This window comes from Pelodiscus sinensis, chromosome 6, assembly GCF_049634645.1.
Source record: "Pelodiscus sinensis isolate JC-2024 chromosome 6, ASM4963464v1, whole genome shotgun sequence".
Classification (NCBI taxonomy): domain Eukaryota; kingdom Metazoa; phylum Chordata; order Testudines; family Trionychidae; genus Pelodiscus; species Pelodiscus sinensis.
In genome coordinates, this window is record NC_134716.1 from 40,987,457 (window position 1) to 41,011,591 (window position 24,135).

The 24,135-nt window shown below is 41.6% G+C and overlaps 1 protein-coding gene across 6 annotated transcripts in view; it reads left to right on the forward strand.

Annotated features, from left to right (window-relative positions):
- Nucleotides 1–24,135, forward strand: part of NTRK2 (neurotrophic receptor tyrosine kinase 2) — a 292,046-nt gene that overhangs the window by 46,764 nt on the left and 221,147 nt on the right. For all 6 annotated transcript variants that reach the window (XM_075931775.1, XM_075931774.1, XM_075931776.1 and 3 more), the window contains 3 exons: nt 10,668–10,804; nt 16,466–16,598; nt 18,098–18,397. In XM_075931775.1, coding sequence (XP_075787890.1) covers nt 10,668–10,804; nt 16,466–16,598; nt 18,098–18,397 — 570 coding nt within the window. The remainder of the gene's footprint in view (nt 1–10,667; nt 10,805–16,465; nt 16,599–18,097; nt 18,398–24,135) is intronic.

Sequence of the window (24,135 nt, forward strand, 5' to 3'; positions counted from 1 at the left end):
CCTGGTGATTCAAAAGGGCCTGGCATCTGGAGTCCTGGGCCATTTCAATTGCTGTCAGCGAGTGAGGCAGTGAGCTCAGCCAATGCTGAGGGTTGTAGGGTGGAGTGACGTGCTGCAGTCTGGGCAGTGGTGAGGGCTGACTGCTCCTTGACCCTGTGCCTGAGGCCTCACCCCTTCAGGGAGCATGGAACTGTCCCCCCGCCCCCCTTCTGCCCTGCAGCTATTGGCCTGGTAAGGCTGCCAGCTCCCCTGACACCAGACTGCAGATATGGCTGTTGTGATGGATTTCTATTCTGGAAGTAGATAAATATAAAGTATACCAAGTTAGAGAGTTTTGTGGGGAACAGAGTGGGAGACATGGATTTCAGCTGCTAGGGAGAAAATGAAGACAGATTGAAAGATTGGCATGATTATTTGTTTAAACTAGCCAATTAGCCCGTCATAAGATGGGATTTTCAGGTCTCTCTTCCATGTTGGGCTTCTCTCCTGAGCCTCCAGTTTCGCACTCCATGTCTCTTTCTCTCACTCTCTTCCTCCTACTGCCTCCCCTCCCTCTCTCAGCTCTCCTCTGCCTTCTGCCTCTCTCTCTTTCTCTTCTTCCCCTACTGCCAATCACTGTCTCTCCGCACTCCTCTGTCTCTGTCAGAGATGCACGCTTGTCCAGGGGCATGTACGTCACCACCCTGCCTCCCTTTGCCTCCCGCCGTGGTGCTCGGCTGACTTCTGCGCTGCTCAGCCGGGCCGCTGTGCGGGAGCAAGCGGCGAAATCGGCCTCTCTCTCTCTTCTCCTCCTACTGCCTCGCCCTCTCTCTCTCTCAGCTCTAGTCCACCTCCTACCTCTCTCTCCATCTCTCTCTCTCTCTCTTTCTCTTCTCCCCCTCCCGCCTCTCACTCTGTGTTTCTCTTCTCCTCCTCCTGCTGCGTCTCTCTCACTGTCTCTCTCTCGCTCGCTGTCCTCCACCTCCTCCGTTCTCCTCTCTGTCTCCTCCACATCCTCTGTGTCTGCTCCGCTTTCCTCCTTTTGAATCCGGCGCCCTTTCCTGATGTCAGAGATGCACGTTCATCCAGGCCCCGCCCGCTGGCAGTTCCCTCTGGGCAGCGCTGTTGCCTACCACCCTGGCGCTTGGCTGACTTCTGCACCGCTCAGCTGAGCCGCCGTGTGCTCTCCATGCATGGACCCCAGCTGCTCTGCCCTGCCGCTTCCCCAAGTCTGCTGCTGCCGCTTGCATCCCCGGCTGGCCTGTCGCCGGCAGCTGCACGGGGCTTCCCCTGCCTCTCTGCAAAACTGCGGAGGGTTCGCCCCTCGCTGCGCCATTCCCCACTGACCCCACTCCCCACCCCCGCAGGTTGCAGTGCAGGTCCCGGCAGACCCGTCACAGCCTCCCGCTGGAGTACCTCCTGATACTCAGGCATATCCGATAATCCGGCACCCCCTGGATCCCAAAGGTGCCAGATTATCGGAAGTCTACTATCAAACGTCACAGATAAGGCTGACAAAATTAGAACATAACAAGCAAAACTATAGTGGGCTTTTTTTTTAAAAGAGTCATAAACATTCTCTCTGTATTACCTGTCAGAATATTCATTCACTCTTTCTTCTGCATTATTTACTTTGGCTCCAAGTAATAGCTATTGTGGATGATGTATGCTGACAACCTATTTTTATTCTCTTGGTACTGAGTTTAGTTCTTATCTGTGATCAAGATCAGATGAATAATGGTTTGTATGAGAGTTTTGACAGAAGCAGGGATTACATTGTAACTCAGAAGTTGAGTTACTGTTTTCTCATGCCACTGACTGTAATTAACACATTTTTCATTATTAAGAACTTTATAAATGAAAATAAGCGAGTTGATGGCCATAATTTATCTGTGAAGCTTCTGGTTGGGAGGGAGGGAGAGAATATATCTTTCAAAAGTGCATGTACCTCACTTGTGCACATATTGTGATGCATATATGCAGATCCAGATTATTCTCATGCACAAACGTATATATCTGGGCCTATTAGGGGTTGTGTGAAAGCAAAAGTAAATACATATTTTGTACATGCACTGTTGAAAATTTGCTCATAATTTAAAAACAACACTCCATGTTACAGTTGTGACTTTGTCTCCTAGTTACTTTGAAAGGGAAATATTTTATAATAGACATAGAAAAAAGAAATAGGAATATTTAGAGGAAGCAGGGACAGTAGAGTCTTCTACTGGGTAGTGCACTGGATTGGGACTTCAGAGATCTGGGTTATATTCCTTGTTCAACAACAAGATTGATGGGTGGCCTTGGGCAAGTCACTTAACCTTTGTGCTGCCAGCTCTCCACCTGTACAGTGATGATACTTATTCCCTTTATAATCCATTTGAGATGTGATGAAAAGTTCTCTGTAAGAGTTAGCTAATATTAATGATTCATTATTATTGTCATTATTATTTCATCTTTGTAATGTAACTAGATAAAGACTGATACTACCTCCTTTCCAAAAGTCTAAAGAAATGACTCTCTTAACTCCTTACAAAATGGAGTCTGGGTCAGGATTTTGCCATGAGGAATATACATACTTGATATCCAGAGTGTGAGATTCTTCTGATTCCAAACATTTTGCTTGGTCCTCTTCCTCAGACCTAAAGAGTTCAAAAGCTCCATGTTTCTCATATTGATGTTTGACTTTACTGCTGTGTTTTCAGTATTCCTAATGATAGGAACAGCAAATACTGCAGGTAGAGCACAATGAACATTTATTGCTCCATACTAAATGTGTTTTTTAAATAGTAACTATTGTACAAGAAGTCCTTTGCCAGAGATTTGCACTCCATCAATCCAGCCCTCATTAGCTTCCATTAAAATTGTTAGCAGAGGTCTTGATTCACCTGTGAAGGCTTGTGTCTGCTTTGCCCAGCTCAGTTGCATTGAATTCATGTGATTGCTTTGTAGCAGTGAGGTGGAGAGATTGCTGACAGCAGCACTGAGTGCTTTGGTCTGTCTGACCTTGCTGTGAAGCTCTCCCGCAAAATGAATGTGACTGTCTCCTTGGAAGTAGCTCTGGGAAAGGCTCTTTTGAACCTTTAAATGTGAGCAAAGGTGGGATTTTGCAGCCACAAAGGGTGGAGGAGGAAAGGAAATCATGCTTTTTATTTTGTGTAACTAATAATGCTTTGCATCTAATCTTATGGGGTATTTTGCTTTCAGTGCTATAGAAGCACCACAGAGCTGACTCCCTCATGGTAATTCTGTTGACTTAATTGGAAATGTACCCATTTACCCCATGGCAGAATTTGGATCACAGTTTCTTGGCTGCAGCTGGTTGCTAAATGCAACACAGCAGGTGCATCATGTTATCAACCATTCCCAGATTTATGCCCTAATTCAGGAAAGAAAACAACAATCCTTGTCTTGATTTTAAGCCCATGAAAACTGTAAGTATGTATGTGTGTACATATATCATTTTTTTCAGGATTTTTAGCATCCTTGTGTTCTGGAAGCTGGCCAGAGTTTGACTGAATTTATCCTACAAAGATGTTCATTTTTGTAGACCTATTTTTCTTTATATTTTCTAATTCTCAGCCAGGAAATTTACGTTGTTATTAGAGGAGCCATATTCTCTCATATCTTGCCAAGCCCACATCCATCCACCAAACAATATGATTGGCTGGATAAAATGAATAGCAAGTTTGCTGTTGGTGCTGTGCATAAAAACAAACTATATACTCACACTGGAGGGGATTCTCCCTGTCAGCATGAAGAATGCAGTGAGAAGCCTTGGATTGCTTTGGAAACTTGTGAGCGAGGCTTGCTTTGGGTTACTGTACCTCCTGAATTGTAGAGAATATTGGTAAAGAAGAGGATAGTAAAATGTCATAAGTTTAAAAACATAATAAATTATTATTGTTCTCCATATTAAGCTCATCAGTTTGTGACTGAGAGTTGTATTGAGAAGATGGTTGAAGAGATTCCAGCTAATTACTAAAAAAAACCTTATGAAAGTCAGATATAAATTGGCCTGTGTGAGAAGCTCTGGGTGACCGTTTTCTCCCCTTCTGCCCAACAAAATGTCTGTTCTTATCACAAGAAACATTCTTTGTTGGTATGCTGAGGGATAGTCCTTCTCAGAGCTCCGAGTAACCCTCATTTTCTCGCTCTTAGTACTCAAACTTCTGGGGTTCCCTCCACATCTCAGGCTCTTGAAACCCATCATCTCTGCTCTTACCCTGGCTAGAAGGGTAGTTATGGAAATTTTTTTTCCCCATCTCAGACATTAAGATCTAAATTCAAATCTCTAACTTGGTAAGAAACTTGGTGCATCAGAAATCAATTGTTAAAGATCATCTTTTGTGCCTAACATCATCCTGGTCTGATTTTAGACTAAGGGCTGCAGACTTTAAATGGACAAATCTCTGGTTGATTTCAGTGGGAGTTCAGGTTCCAATATGTATTTGTTATGTAGTCAGTATAAGTTTTACCATCGACTTTAGTCAGGTAAGGATATCACCTTAAAAACACTATGCCCACGTACATTGTGTATGCAATATGAGTGCTAAGTACCATAACTATGAATTTCAAGGCTGACCGAAAGATTTAGCTGCATGCAATCCCTTAATTTCATTGGCAGTTGTGACACAATCCCCAAGGCATCTTTGAAAATTGCAACCAAAGTATTTGTTTCTGCTGTTGTTGAAGTGCTTGCTTTGCCCTGTAGAGCGATGGACTGCATGGCTGTCGAACAGCAGATCCTCAGTGTTATGAACACCCAGAGTTATGCATTGAGCAATTAACCACGTGCATCATTTGGAGCCCCGTAGCAGGCAGCAACAGAGATTCCCCCATCAGCTTCTCTCTGTTCCAGGCCTTGCTCCCATTTGAACCCTCTCTCGAAGCCCTCCCACCACGCTACATTTTCCTGCCTCTGTTCCAGTCCAGAACTCACCCCATTCCATCTTCTCTCCTGACCTCTTCCTGTCCTTAAATAGCTGAATGTGTGGGACAGGAGGTGCTGGGGGTAGAGGGAAGTGCTGATCCATGGGGCTGCTGGTGGGTGCTGAGCACCCCATTTTTTTCCGTGGAGTTGGCACCTGGAGTTCAGAGTTAGAAACATTTCACAGTCATGAGTACCTCCATTCCCAAGGTTTCTGCACCACTAGAATTTGTCCATCTGTAATGTGGCTTCAGATAATAAATGTACACTAACAGAGCCTATGGAGGTAAATAGTGTTCCAATTAGTTTTGCTATTCAAGAATTTTGTATAGGATATAGCCAGGGCTTAGAACTGTTCACATAAGTGGTGCCAAAGTCAGTTGTGCCCACGTGTGCTTGTAATGAATTGAAGGTGTGTTCTGATAACATGTAATCTGAAAACTATCTGCCAGAGTAAAGTTTTTTTTTATTACCTTGAATATATTGCACAGACAACTTTTTTCATATACTGAACAGTATTACAGCTAAAATTGCTTAGTTATTATGTACATATTACATAATTCCAAGTTATACAATTACTCTAGGTGCTGTATTCTTTATGGGCACAAAGCATTTGCTCTAGGGAAACAGTATATCATGTTAGAACTGATAAGAAAGGGCAAAGGAAAGCTCTTGTGCATATGTCTTTTAAATAAACATTAAAAACCTCATGAGCTTAATTGTTAAATTAAATCTATTAAATTAGAACTGTGTAGACCAGTAAAAGGATATAATTAGTCCTGAATAAAAGTTTACTATGATTTAGCTTTATGCTAATTCAGTGAAAATTTAGATATTTCACTCTTACTTTTTATTCTACATTTGTATTTTAAAATTATGTTTAGCAATCCCGGACCACAGGCCTACTGATGGGCAGAGGCTAAGGCTACGTCTAGACTGCTTTCCTCTTCTAAAAGAGGAAATGTAAATGAGGAAAGAGGAAGTGCAAATGAAACGCCGATTAGTATTTTCTCATGCTTCATTTGCATATCATCTTCCAATCCTTTTTTTGGAAGAAGTTTCAAAAAAAGGAGTCTAGATAGGGTTTTTTGGACCAAAAAAACCCCTCCCTTTTTCGAAAGAACCCTGTAAACCTCATTTTTTGAGGAAGAAGGGATCTTTCAAAAAAGGGTTTTTTTGTGTGGAAAAACCCATCTGGACTGCTTTTCTTTTTTCGAAAAAACCTCTTCTGAAAAAATGATTGGAAGAGGATATGCAAATGAAGTGCGAGAAAATGCTAAACAGTGTTTCATTTGCATTTCCTCTTTCCTCATTGCATTTCCTCTTTTGGAAGAGGAAAGCAGTCCTAGATGTAGCCAAAGAGGGAATTTGCCCAGGGTCCGGGTGATTAAAAAGGGCTTGGTGTGGCCTGGTCACCACTGCTGGTGATGAAGCAAGGCTAAGGCAGCTTGCTGCTGGCCTTCACTCCCAGAAGTGGCCAGCACCATCCCTGTGGCCTAGGGGGAGCATGGGGAGACCACCCCCCATACTCCAAGCACCAACTCCACAGTTCCCATTGGCTGAGGATGTGTGGCCAGTGTTGCCTATAGGCAGTAGCATGTGGATGCTCCACAGTCCCCCCAGGAGCTGCTGCCAAAGGGGTGTGATGGTGGCTTTGGGAGCTGCTAGATGTAAGTGCTGACCCCTGGCCTCCTCCTGCACCCCAACCTCCTGCCCCAGCTCAGAGCCTGCGCTCTGCACCCTCCTGCATCCCAACTCCCTAACGGATCCTGCACATCTCACCTCCTTCTGCACACCAAACCGTGGCCCCAACCTGGTGAAAGTGAGTGAGAGTCTGGTAGAGTGAGTAATGGAGGGAGAGGGGATGGAATGAGCAGGGAACAAGGCCTTGGAGAAGGAATAGGACAGGATCATGGCCTCAGGGAAGAAGCAGAGCAGTAGGTGGGACAAGGATCTTTGGGTCTGTGTGATTAGACAGTAGGTCACTCAGCCAGTCGGGCAGGTGGAAACCTTGGCTGTGCCTGAAGAGAACGTCCATCAGTGCAGCCAACAGCACAATCACAACGCCACCCAAATGTCAGGCAGACCATGACTGTGCGGGCATGGCTTTTGCATGTGTAGGGGCCCATTTGTTGCTTTGCACTCTGTTAATTTCATCAGGTGTCCCCTAGTCCATATCTTATGTGAAGGAGTAAATAAAAAATTCCTTATTCACTTCCTTCCCACCAGTCAAGAGTGTATAGACCTCTGTTGTTTCCTCCATTAGTCATCTCTTTTTCCAAGCTGAAAAGTCAGTCTTTAAATTTCTCCTCATATGGAAGTGGTTCCACAGCCCTAATCATTTTAATTGCCCTTTTCTGTACTTTTTCCAGTTCTAATATATCTTTTTTTGAAATGGGGTATCCAGATCTGAACATGGTTTTCAAGATGTGGGAGTACCATAGATTTATAAAGTGGCATTACGACCTTTTCTGTCTTATCTATCACTTTCCTAATGGTTTCTGTCATTCTGTTGGCTTTTATTTTTTGATTGCTGCTGCACGTTGAGCAGATGTTTTCAGAGAACTATCCACGATGACTCCAAGATCTCTCTTTTTTTGACTAGTAACAGCTACTTTAGACCTTCTAATTTTTTATGAATAGCTGGGGTTAATTAGAGGGCACATGTTATATCTCTATCAAATAATAAATAGTCAAAAGAAGAACGATCAGGAACTTCTGTTTTCCATGTCTCATAACTGCCCCCTCCCTCCCAAAATGGAATATTCATTTAAATAAAAAAGGTGGCCCAAAAATCACAATTCTCCTTTTAAATAATTCCTGCCTGGCTTCTGGGGCTAGATGGGGAATATGACAAAAGTGTACCTCTCACTAATATTGTGATCAATACTGCTGCAGCACTTTCTACCTCAAGGATTTCTATAAGCCCATGTAGTCAGTTGCTAAGGAAACTTCAACACTCTGGCAAAATAATAAGATAAACTAGGATATTCCTCTAGTGCTGGTTTGAGCTGGTTTTTCACCTTCCTCTGTAGCATGGGGCACAGATCACAGCTGGAGGATTCTCTGCATCTTGGGGCCTTCAAAGTATTTGAAGGCTTCAATATCTAAGATATAGGTGAGAGGATTATTCTAAGAGGGGTGGGTGAGATTCTGTGGCCTGCACTGTGCAGGGGGTCAGACTAGATGATCATAATGGACCCTTCTGACCTTAAAGTCTATGAGCACAGCACACACAATTCAGCCATTTCCCTTTGAGAAATGGAGCCACTATGACCTCTGATGACCTTCACATGTAAGTAGAGTTAGGTCCCGTCGATCAGGGAACCAGGACCAATAATACCATTTGACTTTAACTCAGTTCAATAATTAAAAAGCATTAGAAGAAGCTATCTTGAAATTTTAATGGAAATCCAAGAAATGCAATAAATGGTAAACACTTTGAATTTTTTTTTGGCTTATGTGATAGGGTTCACATGAAGCTTTGTGTCTTAGAAGCTGTGTGAACTCCACCAGTGACACACTTTTTGAGTAGTTTTAATTTAGCATAAGAGATGTTAGCAGGTCTTGTCTAGAGAAGATTACTGCGAGGAAGAAGTTGGCTTTGAATTAGAATAGCCTTGATGGTTAAAATTCTTTCCTGGAATTAGGTATGACCACAGGAGTCAAATAGTTTTAAGAAGTGGTGTGTGAGGGTGTCTGCATGCGGTAAATTATTTCATTAGTTCTTCTTCATGGTCCCTATCCAACATAATTAATATCTAAATGTTCTGTAGAATTAGTCTAGTTTCCTGCCTGGCTGGATGACAATCACCACTGAGGTTTGAAGTCATGGCAAGCAAAAGCAGATGGTCACCTTTGTTAACAGATTACTGCATCAAGGGCTACAGCCATGTAGCTCTGTTTCAATAAACTTCAATGTATGATTTACAGAGTGGTCATAATAGAAGAAATTCATGATGCCTATAATCAGAATCATATTACAGTACTGCTTAAAGCACTAGCAGAATTGCCTAAGCAGTTATTGTATACTCCTGATGATTTCAAATCTTATTAGTCAAGAAAGCAGTGCTTGGAAAATAATTTGTCTTCCCTTTTCTGTTATGACTTTTCATTTCATTTTTATTGAACTAATTAAACTTCAAGTGGTATTTCAAGTACACATAGTTTCTATTGCATTTCTGGCCAACATATTAATGTGCCAAAATGAACACAAATCTGATATAAGAGACTAAGTATGGGTGTTCTAATAATAAAATAAATTCACCTTGCTAAACTTGTAAACTAGCAAGTACATGATAGAAACTGCTCCACCCTAATTTAAAAAAATGTAGATAGAAGCTCTGTTGCAGAAAAAGAAAACTCATTGCAAAACAATAAATGTCTAACACTGCTGTTTTGCTGTGCAGAATATTTGAGATGATAAATTGCTAACAAAACAGGTCTAAGATTGCTGCTGAATTGAGTCACAGTGAGGACAAAGCTAAAGTTATCTTTCTACAGTAGAGAAGGCTCAACATCCCATAACAAAGCTCATGTGCTTTCAGCATTCTGCTTATTGTCAGTGCAAAAAATATAGTTTTGAAGCAGAGAAAAACATACTTGTCATGTCTCATGTACCTGAAAAAAGTTGATTTTTTTTGGCCTAATATGCTGCTGACCATATTTTTAAAAGAGTTTAGGCTCCTAAATGAAATGTTTAGGTTTTCAAAATTCCTCAGAACATGACATCATCTATTGTTCTGGGAGTTGAGCTCTACCAAAAATCTGACCACTTCATTTGGGTGCCTAAAATGCAGCAAAGAGCTGAACTCTTCTGAAAATTTGCTCCAGCATAGATTCTCTCCAACACCAGAGCACCACCCAGTGCAGGTGTGGTGAAAAGGATGAGATATCAGGTTTCAGCTGCCTGATTCTTGGGTCAGCCCTGATCCAAACAGAAGGTAGAGCTGCTATCTAGCAAATGATACAGGGAGTTCGTTTAATTCTGTGGCTGAAGTATCCTAGAAATGCCCTGGAAACAGTTAAGGAGCAGAGGACTTGAATAGTTTGAGCTGCTCCAGATGTGCCTCTTCATTCCCTTGTCATGCCAATCTCATAGCTCTTGCCCTTCTTATTCAGTTTATCTCAAGATCTGGATATTTCTATCACTGGATTATGTGTGTGGGGGGGGGGGGGGGGAGAGGGGGGAGGATAATGACTTTGTGGACTGGAGCCACTCTGATTCCATTGTTTGTGGGACTCTTTCCTCACCTACCCTGCATGATGTTGTAGGCTAGATTTTCACTTTAGTACATATATGGCTCAAAGCGCAGAAGGAATACTACCACAGTGTTAATTAGGCAAAAGGAAAATTTTATTGTAACAATTACAAGTGAGAAAAGTAAGTAGTATCTTATTTTCCCTCTAGAATGGAGAGATTTTCTAAGATAGGCATCTGGCTGTCTTTTCTACCTTTTGAAAATGTTTCCCTTGTCAATATCTTAAGGCACCTGAAAACGAATTAAAATATTCTGGATTGGTGGAGTGGAGTAAAAGCACACAGTCACTCACTCGTGCTGAAAGATGGTGGTACCTATGTATTTCCAAAAGTGATCTTTGCATTTTGCCCCCCAAAGAGTATCTGACCTCAATGAATCTCTGATTAGCTGAGAGAGCAGTTTTCAATTACATATAGGCTCTTCTCAAAGAGGGAAACAGCTCGTTTGAATATCTATCCTATTACTATGACAAACACTTTTTTTTTTTGCTTGTGTCACAGGCTTACCCACAGCAAACTTGAGTGTTTATAACTTTACTGTTGTGGAAGGAAGGAGTGCTACACTGTACTGCGAGGCTACTGGAGTGCCATCTCCCAATGTCTCCTGGGTTGTCCCTAATCTTGTTTCAAAACATGAGGTAAGGTTTTTTGTTTTTTTGTTTTGTTTTTTACTTTCAAATAGCTGGCTATCCAGAGATGGGATTTACCTGTTGAAGTATAGTGTGTGGCTAATCTTCAGCTTATTATGTTTCATAATCGCAAATGCACAATGGCAAATGGTTTATATTGCATTTGGTTCGCAGCTATTCTTATTCCACAGTAATTGAGGCAGTGCTTAGAGACAAACCAACATTTCTTCCTTTGAGAAAATGGTTTTTATTTACATTTTTGTTCTTCCAGTTATACAATTCTATGGTAGGTTCCTGGTAACATAATGAATGAGGAGAGTGAAGGTCAAGTGAGTTTTGGTTGTCTCCCTTAATATAGAAAATTACAGAGCTTTCCCTACAAGACTGTGTGTGAATTTACTATCTTCACAAACCAAACATGTGCGGTAGATATGAATTATTTTTGTAGGGAAAACATCTTGAGAACCAATGTTTTTTCTACAAATCAACAAAAGCCAAGTGTAAGCCTTGAAACTCAGTGTTAAGTTTATACTATAAGAATAATGAAAAACAAGACTATGCTTATCCAAGAAGGTCACCTAAAGAACTCTGACTGTCCCTCGTGATCCTACCATCTCATATCCTTGTTTCACATTATGTATAAAATGGAGCTGCATCAATTACATCTTTACTAATGAAGGAGATATTGATAAGGACTGTAACAAGGCTGCAGCCTGTTCCTGCTGACAACTTAAATCCACTTAATTTGCTTTGTGCTCTGGAGTTCATGGCTTTCTAAGTGTGGTTACCTGCTACCTTGAGGTACAAACTACATAAATTATTTTTTGGCCTTCAAGAGGAGCATGGGCCTAGAGACAGCTGATTAGACTCTGGTCTTCATACTTTGTCCTGCAGTGCAAAGAGAACAGAGTTTGTCTATGAGGGCAACTAGTGATTAGGTCAGGGTTGGGCAATAATTTTTGTCTGAGGACTACTTTAAAATTTTTGAAGTGGCCCTAGGCTGCCCCAGAAGGGGTGGGGTCAGGATGCTTCTGGACTTCCCAATTCCCCGACAATGATTGGTCTGGTGGTTGGGAAGACCCTTTGCCCATCCCTTCCCACTAGGCACCCATTCCCCTGGCAGGGTGGGAAGAGGCTTCGCACTCTCCCGCACCCCCAGGCCAATCAGGGCTTGGGGGTTGGGGAGTGCGCGAAGCCTCCTCCCGCCTTACTCCCCCCCTCCCCCACCGGGAGAACATGGCATTTCTGCGCTCCTTGCAGTGCAGAAGGAGGCTTTGCATGTTCTCCCAACCCCCAGGCCAATCAGGGCCTGAGGGCGGGGGAGCTGTGTGAACCGTCCTTTGCTCTGCCCCCACCCAGTGCAAGTGTACGGCACTTTGAAGTGCCACGCACTCCTCGCAGGCTGGGGGGAGGGCGGAGGAAACTTCATGCAGCTCCCCTGTGCCCAGGCCAATCAGGGCTTGAAGGCAGAGGAGCTCATGACGTGTCCTCCCACCCTGCGATTACTACATGGTGCTTCAAAGCGCCACGTGCTCCTGGAAGGACAGGAGGAAGCTTCATGTGCTCCCCTGCCCCCAGGCTCTAATTGGCCTGGGGGCAGGGGAGTGGCAGGGCCTGCATGGGCTGGATCCACCCCACAGAGGCCCTTTTGCCCTCCCCTGGATTGGGAGCATTCTCAGGAAGGTTAGGATGGCATAGCTGTTTTTTTTTTTTCTTTCTCCCCTCTCATACTGTCTCCCCCCCCCCCCCCCCTTGCTCCTTTAAGTAACTCGTAGATCAGGGATACTCAACACGTGGACCATGGGCCACATGCAACCTGCAGCCTGTTTTTTTTTGTGGCCCACAGTGCGGTTTGGGTTTACACAGGGCTCAACATGCGGCCCGTGGGTGGGATTCTTTGAACATGGCCTCCACTGGGAACATACTCCATAATGGCACATCAATATAATGGCCTTCTGTTGATCTGCATTTTAGTAGTTAAATTCCTGGACTGTTATTGCTCATTAAAAGTGCTGTCATGTGGGCGGAAATCAGGTAAATATTGCATTTTATTAATATCAGCAGAAGTGACTTAAACAGGGCCTGCATGTTGTATAGTCTTGCCTTAATCTTTATATTAAGAGTGAAATAATATATTTGCATATATATTTGCATGTATATGCAACCACACTTAAGTTGCAGCCCTCAGCAAGTACTATGAGTATCATTGTGGCCCCCGGAGCTTTCAAAGTTGAGTAGCTCTGTCCTAGATAGTTTCATCCTTGTGTCTGCTTCAGTTATTTTTACAAAGAATTGCCTTGAATTTTGAAAAATGTTCACAGATTCCTTGGTGACAGGAGGATCTTGAAAACTGCCAAAGGACTCTTTCTCCTTCCCCCACTCCCAACAATGGCTCCCAACTTCATGTAGCTTTAGCCCTTTGTTATTTTCTTCATTGTGGCCATTTACATGGACCTATGCAAAATATATGGGACTTGCTTTGAGTACTATATATGGTGTTTAAGAACACAGGGACCTATAAAGTACAGAGAAACTGAGTTTAATAACTAAGGCAACCTGCCTGTAACTAGCCAAATGCACCTGTCCTCACCTAAACCAACAGATTAAAACAACCTGGGGAGTCTCTTGGTTTTTCTTCTAAGTTATGCTCTAGAACAAATGTGGGATAATACTCAAGAAGTGAAATCACCTCAATTTTTAAAACTCTCCTATCTTCAAAGTGTCTTTTCCAATTTACATCAAACTTTCCAGAAAAAAATCTATCTTGGCATAATTTTTTGCATGTGAAATTTCACAGTGCAGTATAATGGAAGGCTTTAGCCTTAGCTATGGAAGAACACTAGTATTATTAGTAATATAACAGAAGACCATCTTAAAAAACTCCTTTAGTGTACACCATTATCCCTGTCCTTCTGTTTGCCATGTCTCTGTTTTTAGTTCTCTGCTCTTCTCTTGCTGCTTCTGTATGTTTTCTTCCCTTCCATCTTCTATAAAGAAAAATCCCAGAAAACGGCTGCAGTCCTGCAGACGGCTACTCATGTGCTTCACTTTATGCAAACGTATAATCCAGTTGATTTCCATTGGAGTTTTTTTTAAACTGCGTACTTAAGTTCTGAACCTGCAGTTGACTGCCCATTGATGGACTGTTGGACCTACTGCTGCTTCTTAGTGAATAAGCCCCATGCGGCAGGTGATCAGGATTAATTTCTGAATTTGGTCGCCTGGTTGGATCAGTAGGTTCTTGGGCCAGGGCCTAATGGGGAGCTCAACATGAATGCTGATCTATGCCCCCCCTTAATGGGACTGCTCATGGCTACAGTGAATCAAATGTGTACTGTATGTTGTTAGTAGGGTTACCAGATGATTTAAAAAAAATACTGGACACACTTGATCTCAGATGGCAGGGGGGGGGGCTGGCCATGGAAGATTTGGGGGGAGGAGGGAGAAACAGCTGGCAGGAAGCAGGGCTGGTGGGGAGTGGGGCTGGCCGGGAAAGGGGGATAGCAGGGGAGGGAGAAACTGGCCGGCGGGGAGCAGGGCTGGCCCAGGCGCACGCAGATCCCGGGGTGCTGGCTGTCCCACGCACGGTCCTGGTGGTGCACACAGGCGAGACCAGCCCCAAGGATTCCATCCTGCCCCGCCTCCCTTCCTCTCTGCTGCGTAGTTGCATAGTGCCTGACTGGTGGACACACTCATGCAGTGTGAACATATCCCAGCCAGGCAGTATGCAACTACGTATTGATACTCATGATAATAATAAAACTTACTTAATTAGAAAATACCGGACATTTATATGTCTGGTATTTTCTCAATTTGTTTCCTGGACAGAAAGCTCAAATACTGGTCTGTCCGGTTCAAATACCGGACACCTGGCAACCCTAGTTGTTAGCTTTGGGATGAAATCCTGACTTCAGTGAAGTCAACAGTTTTGCTGTTGATTTCACCCTTATTAACTTTTATTATTTGTATTACTGTAGCCTCAGTACTCCATTGTGCTGCATGTTGTGAAAAAAACCCAAACCAGTCTTCCAAGGTCCTGATCTTGAAATGTGACACCCAAGGGTGGATCTTATACTTCATAGAGTGCCATAGAGGTCCTACAGCTACTGGAGCACTTGATTAGAGATTCAGTGGCAGGCTCAGCACTTAAGTGCATATTAAGAAGAATCCCAGCAAAGGATATTGTTAAGCTGTTGAAGCAATAGCCCTAACTGTTCATTTATTACAATTATTTTTAAAAATATTCCTTTATATTTTATATGAAATTAAAGACCAGAAATACTAACTAGAGGTCTTCTAAAGAAACCAATATTAAAGATCAGCAACAAAACTTCTTTGTTTTAAGTTCTAGTTTGTTTGTAGCTAATCCCAATGTACTTAAATTTTGCAGCACATATGGTGGTTTTTGTCGTCTATTTTGTGCGCTAAACGTACACAATGCTTTACAAAACATGGAGGCAATAACTGTGATTTTTTTCCCCTATCTGTCTATACTCAAATACACGTAAGACAAAACATGGGCCTTAATTTAGGTACTGTATGAAAGATTTAAGACAAGGAAGAGGTTTTCAAGAGAGAGCTGAGGGAGGAGAGAGGAAACTTGGTAGTCAAGCTGTGGGGGACCATACTGAGCCTACAGCAGGAGAATAGGTGTAAAGTCCAGAGTGAGATAACAGCAAAGTATTGATTGGGAGGATTGGAGGCAGGGAGAGAGCAAGATTAAGAGGATCTCTGAGCAGAGACGACTCTTGGATGTAAATGGTGAGGTGGAGGAAAGGGGATGGGTAATAAATTTCAAGAAAAACAAGTGGTGATCAGGAATTGAGGGGGAGAGAGATTGGAAAAAGAGTAAGGGCCAGATCCTCAACTGATGTATATGTGCAATGTACCACTGAAGCCAGTGGAGCTGTGCTGATTTGCACCAGCTGAAGGTCTGGCCCCAGGCCAAGAGGGTTAATGAGATGGTGAATGAGAAAGTGAGTTGAGAGAAATTTCATGAAGTAGTTAACGAAAGAAAGTCAGCGGCAGTGGAGTCAGCCTTTTCAACACGGAAGTGGATGTAATCCAGAATGATGGTAGGGGACTGGAGAGTGGGAGGATGTACCAGGAATAAAAGTGAGGGATAAATGGAGTGGGAGGATTGAAGACTATTCCCACATGGAGCAAGGGAAGGAAGGCAGATGAAAGGAGGGACTGGATGTCACAGGACAAGGAGTAGAGGAGCCAGGTGATTTATTTGGAAATCTATACTTGGGTTGTGAGCCAGAACCCCTGGTTATCCCAAAGTTTGGGATGTTTTGAGATGTTTGAATAAGTGAGGTTGTGTAGCATACAGAGTAGCAGTATTCCCTTTTCCTTCGACTAGTACCAACCAGCCAAATTCTACACTGGTTTATTCCTGATATGATCTCATTAAAGTCAAAGGAAGGTATGCATTAGCATCTTCCTCAGTGGGATTACATGGGTGTAAATCAACATGGGCCGCAGTCAGGCCCAGTACATTGACTTACAACATGAAATAAAATATTGTGGAAATATAATAACCTTGTTTTGTTGTTAGAAAATTAAGTAACAGGAAGGGTAACCGAAGGACTCTTTGGAACCTAATATCAAGTGTCTCCTTTTTTAACACTCGGTTCAAGCCAAACACTTTTTTCTTCTTGTTTGTAGAGTAATACAAGTAAGAACCCTGCTTCCCTAACCATAAGGAATGTTTCATCTAAGGACAGTGGAATACAGATTTCATGTATAGCAGAAAATATTGTGGGAGAAGACCAAGCTTCTGCTGACCTTGTGGTGTTCTGTACGTAAACAGGCTTGCATATAATTTAAGCTGCTGTCCAAATTATATCCATGCAAAATATTTGGGGTATATATTTCTTTGAGGCATGGAAGGTGCTGAAACAAAAATATCACCTAAGCATTTGAATTACATCACATTTAATGCTGAGGAACAGCACACCTAACAGCAGTTGTGCTGTTCCTTTATAAATGTGCTCTGAGTACTCTTACATATCTGTCTTCTTATAGCTGCTTGTCAGCTTCCAGTTTGAGATTCCAAAAGTAAATTTCTGAAATCCAAATTGTTCAAATGGTGGTGTAAACATGAAAAGGTATCTAGGTGCATGTGTATTTTATATACATATGAAAATAACTACACTTCAAAGATGGAAGCCAAGTTGTTAATAATTTGGTATTTTAAAGCCTTTAATCTAAGGCAATAAACTTGGTACATTTTTTAAAATTAAAAAACCCAACAACCCGGCTTGTAACATTAGTTTTCCCAGGAATATATTACTTTGTCTTTTGGCACTGAAATAATCTATTTATCTGTCAGATCCAGGAGAAAAGGATGGATGCAAAGGATAAAAACATTGACTCCTTAATTCTAAGCTCTCATCATTAATCTGTCTTAAGTTAATTAAGTAAACTGTTTTTACAAGATTTATATATTGACCATCCAGATCAACCCCGATTTTCTTAAAAATGGGCATGCTCATTAGAGAAAAATATTTGTTAGAGAAGTAGCTATAGATTAACTTCACTGAGTATGAAATAGCTAACGAAAAGGATATATGCTATAGATACTAGAAGGGTGTAAACAAGGAATCTTGGATTGGTATTAATATGATTGGTATAAGGACACAATACTAGATGTAATTAGATGCAATTAACAAAGGAAATTTTTGTGTTAGTATCAAATTTCCTGGTAGTTGAGATAATGTAGAAGGCTGTGGAGCAGCCTCCCAAGGAAAATACTAGAAGCCTATAACTTGGGCACTTAAACTGGATTGGACAAAGTACTAGAAAATTACTATGGCAAACAATTCTGCATTAGCAGGGGAATTCAGTGAATGAATTCACTGTCTGTTCCCTGACTCTATGATGAAAATTTTCTAAATGTTTGCATGCCTATCTGAATGTATTTTCATCACATTTGACTTTGGCCACCTGTGAAATACCCTTTTAAAAAGAGTACGTAGGTGCTTTGGTTCAAAACGGAGTGATAAAACACCTTTCACTGAATGTGCATGATTTATTTAAAGTTAGCCCTTGTTTTATCAAAGCCAGTTCCTACATCTCACTTTAAAGAATGACTTAGAGGCGTTGTCCATTTCAGGTCTGAATTCAGTTCACAGATATAGCAGAAGGCTTTCTGAATGCATAAATATATATATACCCATTAGCACAAGTCTGTCGTTTCCAAAACTGCCAGTTGTTTTTTTTTTAATTTGAAGCTATGTTCCCCAAGAATTTGTGTTTAGGATATTCTGATGTTATTCACTCTTCTTTTCAATATAGTTGCACCAAATATCACATTTATTGAACGTCCAACCTTGAACCACCACTGGTGCATTCCATTCACTGTGAAAGGAAACCCTAAGCCCACATTGCAGTGGTTCTATGAAGGGGCTATACTGAATGAATCTGAATACATCTGTACTAAAATACATGTTAGCAATCAAAGTGAATATCATGGCTGCCTTCAGTTGGACAACCCTACCCATTTGAACAATGGTGCTTATACCTTACTGGCGACGAATGAGTATGGAGAAGATGAAAAAAGGGTTGATGCTCATTTCATGTCAATGCCTGGAGATGGTGAGTACCCTTTATTATATTAGCAATGCCATGTTGATGACGTAGAACTAGTAATGTTGGCCAGGTTTTTTTTTTTTTTTTTTTTTGATGTTGCTGTTTAAAAGAGAAGCTTTTTAAAAACAAGTTTTCTCTTAAAATAATTTAGTTGTAGATATTTTGAGATAGCTGCTTTAAGAAGAACCTTTGCTTTTCAATTAGATTTGCTCGTGAGCCACATAGTACCTCTTTCTTTAATTCTGTGCCTTTGCTCCATGCCTCGACAAAATGAAAAAAAAAATTTTTCTGAAGTATTTTTCCAACATATATGTTCTGATCCTATAAATGATGAGTGCCAGTTCTATACGAATGGAGGGTGCTTTATTGGGAAGAGTTAGGTCTAAGCTGTGTATCCATAAGACGTGTACAAAGTGTTTTGTGTAGCCATAAGACCATGTACAAAGTGTCTTAAGTCTGTAGAAGATAATGGAAATTGGGCAGTGCAGTTCAGCATGTCGATGCCAATATTTTCTTTAGGACACTAGAGGGAGCAAGAGAGAAAATAAGGAACCAAGAGGCAGGAGGGACAAGATGGCTACTATTACATTTATGTGTGTTTTGGTATACTAACGGGTCTATATCAGTGGTTCTCTGCCTGCAGGCAGTTTGTGGTTCAGTCAGCACACAGCTGCGACCCATGTGACATCTGAGGGCCATGCAGGTAACATGTATGGATGCAGTGCAGATAATACAGAGAGAGATACTTATTTAGCACGCAGTGGTAAATAGGTTGAGACTCACTGAGCATCAGTCCTTTTTATTGCAATCTTGGCAGAATCAGGACATGAAACGTACCCAATAAACTGCAGGGATTACACTAAATGTATCGTTTGTTTTGCTTGTTTGATATATTCCCAGTTCTTTAAAATACATGTATAGTAATTGTACAGGTAAATGACCAGCAACTGTCCACTGGTATGAAAACTTATGCTAATTGCATAGGGAAATCAGGTGTGCAAATGCATGTGTATTTTATGTGTGAAAAACAGCAAATTCATATCTGAACATCTGGGCACTTGTGTACATTTCCCTAAACGTGAGCACTAACATACCAGTTGAAAAGTGATGTACAGTCCTATGTAATATTTCACAATGACAGAGTAGCTAGCTTTTTAGTCTTCTAGATTTTAATTTCTTTCACCTTCATTACAGGTTACACTAGTGAAAATACAGGTCATATTCAGTATTTATCACAAGCTGTTTTAAGAGAAACAATGAGCTATATGACACTTCTCTTCCAGCCTCAAGTAGGAGTAGATACAGAATTGACACAGAGAGCTCTAGTTACTCCTGCTACTCTTAGAAATGTCTCTCCTCCCTTTTCCCCCTAGAGTCCTTTCCCTAATAAAATTGTTACAGGAACAGACCATGAATTTAGCTACTGGCAGCTTCCAATAGTGCATTATAACAATTCAATAAAACAGTCCACTTTACATATATATTGTATAAAATGGAAAGTGATATTAATTTGGCTGCATTTACTTAGAAGAATAAACAGTTCCCCAGTAAGTTTAATAAGGCTGCTTTGAACTTAAAGGAATTTATTTTTCATTGAACAAAATGCCTTTTATTGGCACATTTTCTCCTTCAGGTTAAAAACTGAAAACCTTCTTTCCCATTAGTGGCCTTTTTAATTATCAATCAGACTCCTATAACCTTCCATTTATAGAGGCAATGTTTATAGTTTTTAATTGAAGTTGTAAATCTCAGCGAATATCTGTGTTAGGTTCTTTGAGCATAACCCCATTCTCTGAGGAAATTAGTATCATAAATACATTGTAGGAAAGACTATGATAAGCACTGCCTGTCTGCCTATCAGAGAAATCACTGCCTATGTCATATGTGGCATCAAACCAGTCTTAAAATTTAACAGGAGGAAACCATCTACTCAAGCAGACTCCTAAAACGTTTTTCTTCGTGGGATTTCTACATCATGCTGTTTGTGATCCTGGAGTTAGTATGCTGTACAGAATTGATATAGGTTCCTATATTTATACTTCCAACTCTCCTGCCCTAGAAGCTGAAAATACAGGTCAGAGGAAAAAATATAATTTCCTCATATTCATTAATATTTTTACTGTTGCTATCTAAAGCACAACCAAAAGTTTTGAGCCCTTAAATTACCTCCACCCCATGATATCGCTACAGTGTAATTTCTTTGTCCTGCACCGTACAGTGAAGCATGAAGATAGGCCCACACCCAGGCATTATGTTCATTTTGATTCCTGAAGGATAGAAATTAAATATTCTGCTCCATTAAACATCAGGGCAGGTGTCTTCATCAGGCTTTGAACTGATTCAATGACTCTTAAATCACTTAGGGGCAAATGTGCTGAAGCTAAAAACAAAGACAAATAAAAACCCCACCCATAAACTATAGAAATTAAACATGAATTATTAAAATAAATAAAAATGAAGCCTCAAGTGCTTTCGAGCATGAGATCATCCAGATCAACATAATACTCTACCTTAAAACCTGCATCAGTCATGATGCAGATAGGATCCATGCCAAGAATTTCTCAACCTACAGTGTCTCTTCTGCAAAGAGCACATTCTCTCTCATGTGATACTTGGCTGACAGTGCAGGTAAGCCAAAGTAAAGAGAGGTTATTTGTACTTGGAGCACAGTAATAGTATCACAATAATCATTGTGAACCACTTCATTCACTAGAACCTTTGTTTCAAAGCTAATTTTTGTGATCTGGAGCTTTGGCCCCTGGCCTTTTATATATCTTTGTAGTGAGCAAGTTAGCAAAGATCAGTCTTAACCCTTCCCTGCTTACAGCATGTATCTTATGATGTCTATCCCGCTTCAGGGATGGACACTATTCAAACTCATACAGCTTTAACCACCAACTATCCCTATATTTGAGGCTATATTAAGGAGGAGGTGTTGGCTCAAGGTGCCTGGGATGAGGCATACCTGGGAGGTCAACATATGCCTTTGATGTCGACCACAGAACGTCCAGACTACCGCGCTGAGCTGACAAACAGCTGATCGGCTCAGCGCAGCAGCCATGTAAATTTAAATGAAGCGGCGATTATTTAAATTGCCGCTTCATTTTCCTATGCCGGGTAGTCTAATCTACATGCCTCTGTCGCCAGAGGCATGTAGTCTAGACGTACCCTTTGTTATAGAATAGCGAGGGAATGTTCCATAATAATTCTCCCAGAAAAGAGTTGCCTACAAAAATCACCCTATCTCAGAAGGCCTCTATGCCACGTAGTTTCTCAGGGGTTTTTAAAATAATTTATTTTGATTACTATTTCTTTATGGTAGCACTCACTATGTGCCAGGCACTTCCCAAACATTCAAGGACAGTCAATCCTTGAGAAGGTTATAATCTGAACCTCTTAGTTTCCCATGATCTTGCAACAGAGGCATCACTATCTGGAGAATATCTCAGCTAGTTTTGCCTCCCCCAGGATAATCTAGAGCGCAAATGTTTAGTTTGTTCCCAGATGAACACAGAAGTCTGAGGGTGCATCTACACTGCACCTATAGCTCAAAATTAGCTACGCAATTGGAGCTATGCAAATTGCATAGTTTATTTTGAGTCAATTTTGAAATGGCTTATTTTGGAATTTGCTGCTGTCTATACAGTGCCAAATTTCAAAATAACCTGCTATTCCAAAACGTACCTTACTCCTCATGGAATGAGGTTTAGAGACATCAAATAGTGAGCCTGTTATGTTTCAAAATAATGGGATTGCTGTTAAGACGTGGAATCTCACAGTAGGCAAGAATTGAAAGTTAGTATTTTTTACTTACTGAAAAATAGTCCAAGGACAATAACTTAAAAAAGGAAAAAATTGAAATATCAAAATAATATCTGATACCATAGTTTTATGAAGGGGATGCAAACCGACATGTAGTTTCTGGTGAACTTTTGGTTTTCAGATGAAGGCTCTAGTAAGTATAAAAGGTAACTGAATGGAATATGTTACTTCCTAGCCTTTACCTCAAAGGCAGAGATTAAGGTTTTTTAAATTATTCTGTGTCTAATGGTTTAAATTAATCCTTTATTTAATGCAGCCTAGTTAGATCAGGAGTTAATTTTATTCTGGGGGCCAAATCTGATCCCACTGACATCTAATGAAAGTTTCTCTGTTGAGTTCCTGAGTTAATCCAAATACTTTGTGAATATCAAACATACACAAATGTAGGAGGTATCCCCTGAAAACTTTTTCACCTAATCTGAATGCTTTATACTAGAAAAAAATGTATTAATGAAGCTTTTCAAAGAGAAAAGTCCAATAAGAAGTAGCTTAAGGTTAGATAGCAAGTGCTCACTGTATGTGATGTTTATTTCTACAGATGAATGTGGCCATTCTCATGGGGGGTACCTTAATTTGCATTCTAACTCTAAGGGTGTATCTACACTGCACCCATAGGTCAAAATAAGACACACAATTTGAGCTACACAAATACCGTATCTTATTTTAATCTAATTTCGCTGTTCTTAATCCTCATGGAATGCCAGAATAGTATAGCCGTTATTTCGAAATATGTTTTGAAATAGTGGATGCATTTAAAGATGCAGAATAGCTATTTCGGGGTACTTTCAGTACCCCGAAATAGCGCCGCTGTCTAGACGTAACCTAAGTGTTAAAATATCTGCAAAGATATTTTAAAAATTGAGCCCAATACTATGATTTCATTCAATAGATGTTTTGCAGCTCCTAGTCTCATATTTCTCACAACAGATTCCCAAGCATTTAGCATAAGAAAAGAAGCAAAGGCTATGTTCCATTTATGATGGCTTTGTACTGGTGTTACTCCATTGCTGTGAAGTTACTCCTGAATTACAGTGGTGTAAATCTAAGCAGAATCTTGCCCACTGAGCTTGTTTTCCTAATTAAAGGTTTTAAATTTCTTTTAAATTAAATGTTCAAACTACATAGAACAACCAGTAAATATATAGAAAACTTAATTAGGAGATTACTTTATGGGATTTATGCAATAGAAAACATCAGATTATCATAAATGGAATTTTGAAATATAGTGTAAAATAAACAATAGCCTTTCAAATGGAAATACAGGCAGTCCCCGACTTACGCGGATCCGACTTATGTCGGATCCGCACATACGAACCAGGCTTTTCTCGCCCCGGAGCTCACGGGCGGCGGGTCTGCCACCCGTGTCCTCCGGGGCGAGAAAAGCTGCTCCGGTCTCCCTGGTCTGCTGGGGGGGGGGGTCCAGCGGCTTTGCTGGACCCCCCCAGCAGACCAGGGAGACAGGAGCAAAGGAGCAAAGCCGCCGCCTGTGTGGCTTTGCTCCTTTGGCCTGGAGCAAAGCCGCCCAGGCGGGGGAGGGGGAGGTCCCCCACCTGGGCGGCTTTGCTCTGGGGCAAAGGAGCAAAGCCGCGCAGGCGGTGGCTTTGCTCCGGTCTCCCTGGTCTGCTGGGGGGGTCCAGCAGCTTTGCTGGACGCCCCCCCAGCATACCAGGGAGACAGGAGCAAAGCCGCAGAGGCGGCGGGGCCCCCTCCTCCACGGCTTTGCTCCGGGTCTCCCTGGTCTGCTGGGGGGCGGGGGGCGCAGCTAGTGCGCCCCCCCCAGCAATCCTGGCTTTTGTTGCGGGTGCCTAGGGTAGAGCAGCTGGGGGCTGCCGGGTTGATCCTGCAGCACTGCTCCTCGGTGCTACTAGACCAACCCTGCAGCACCCCAGTTGCTCTGCCCCAGGCGTCCCCAAGTCACCCGC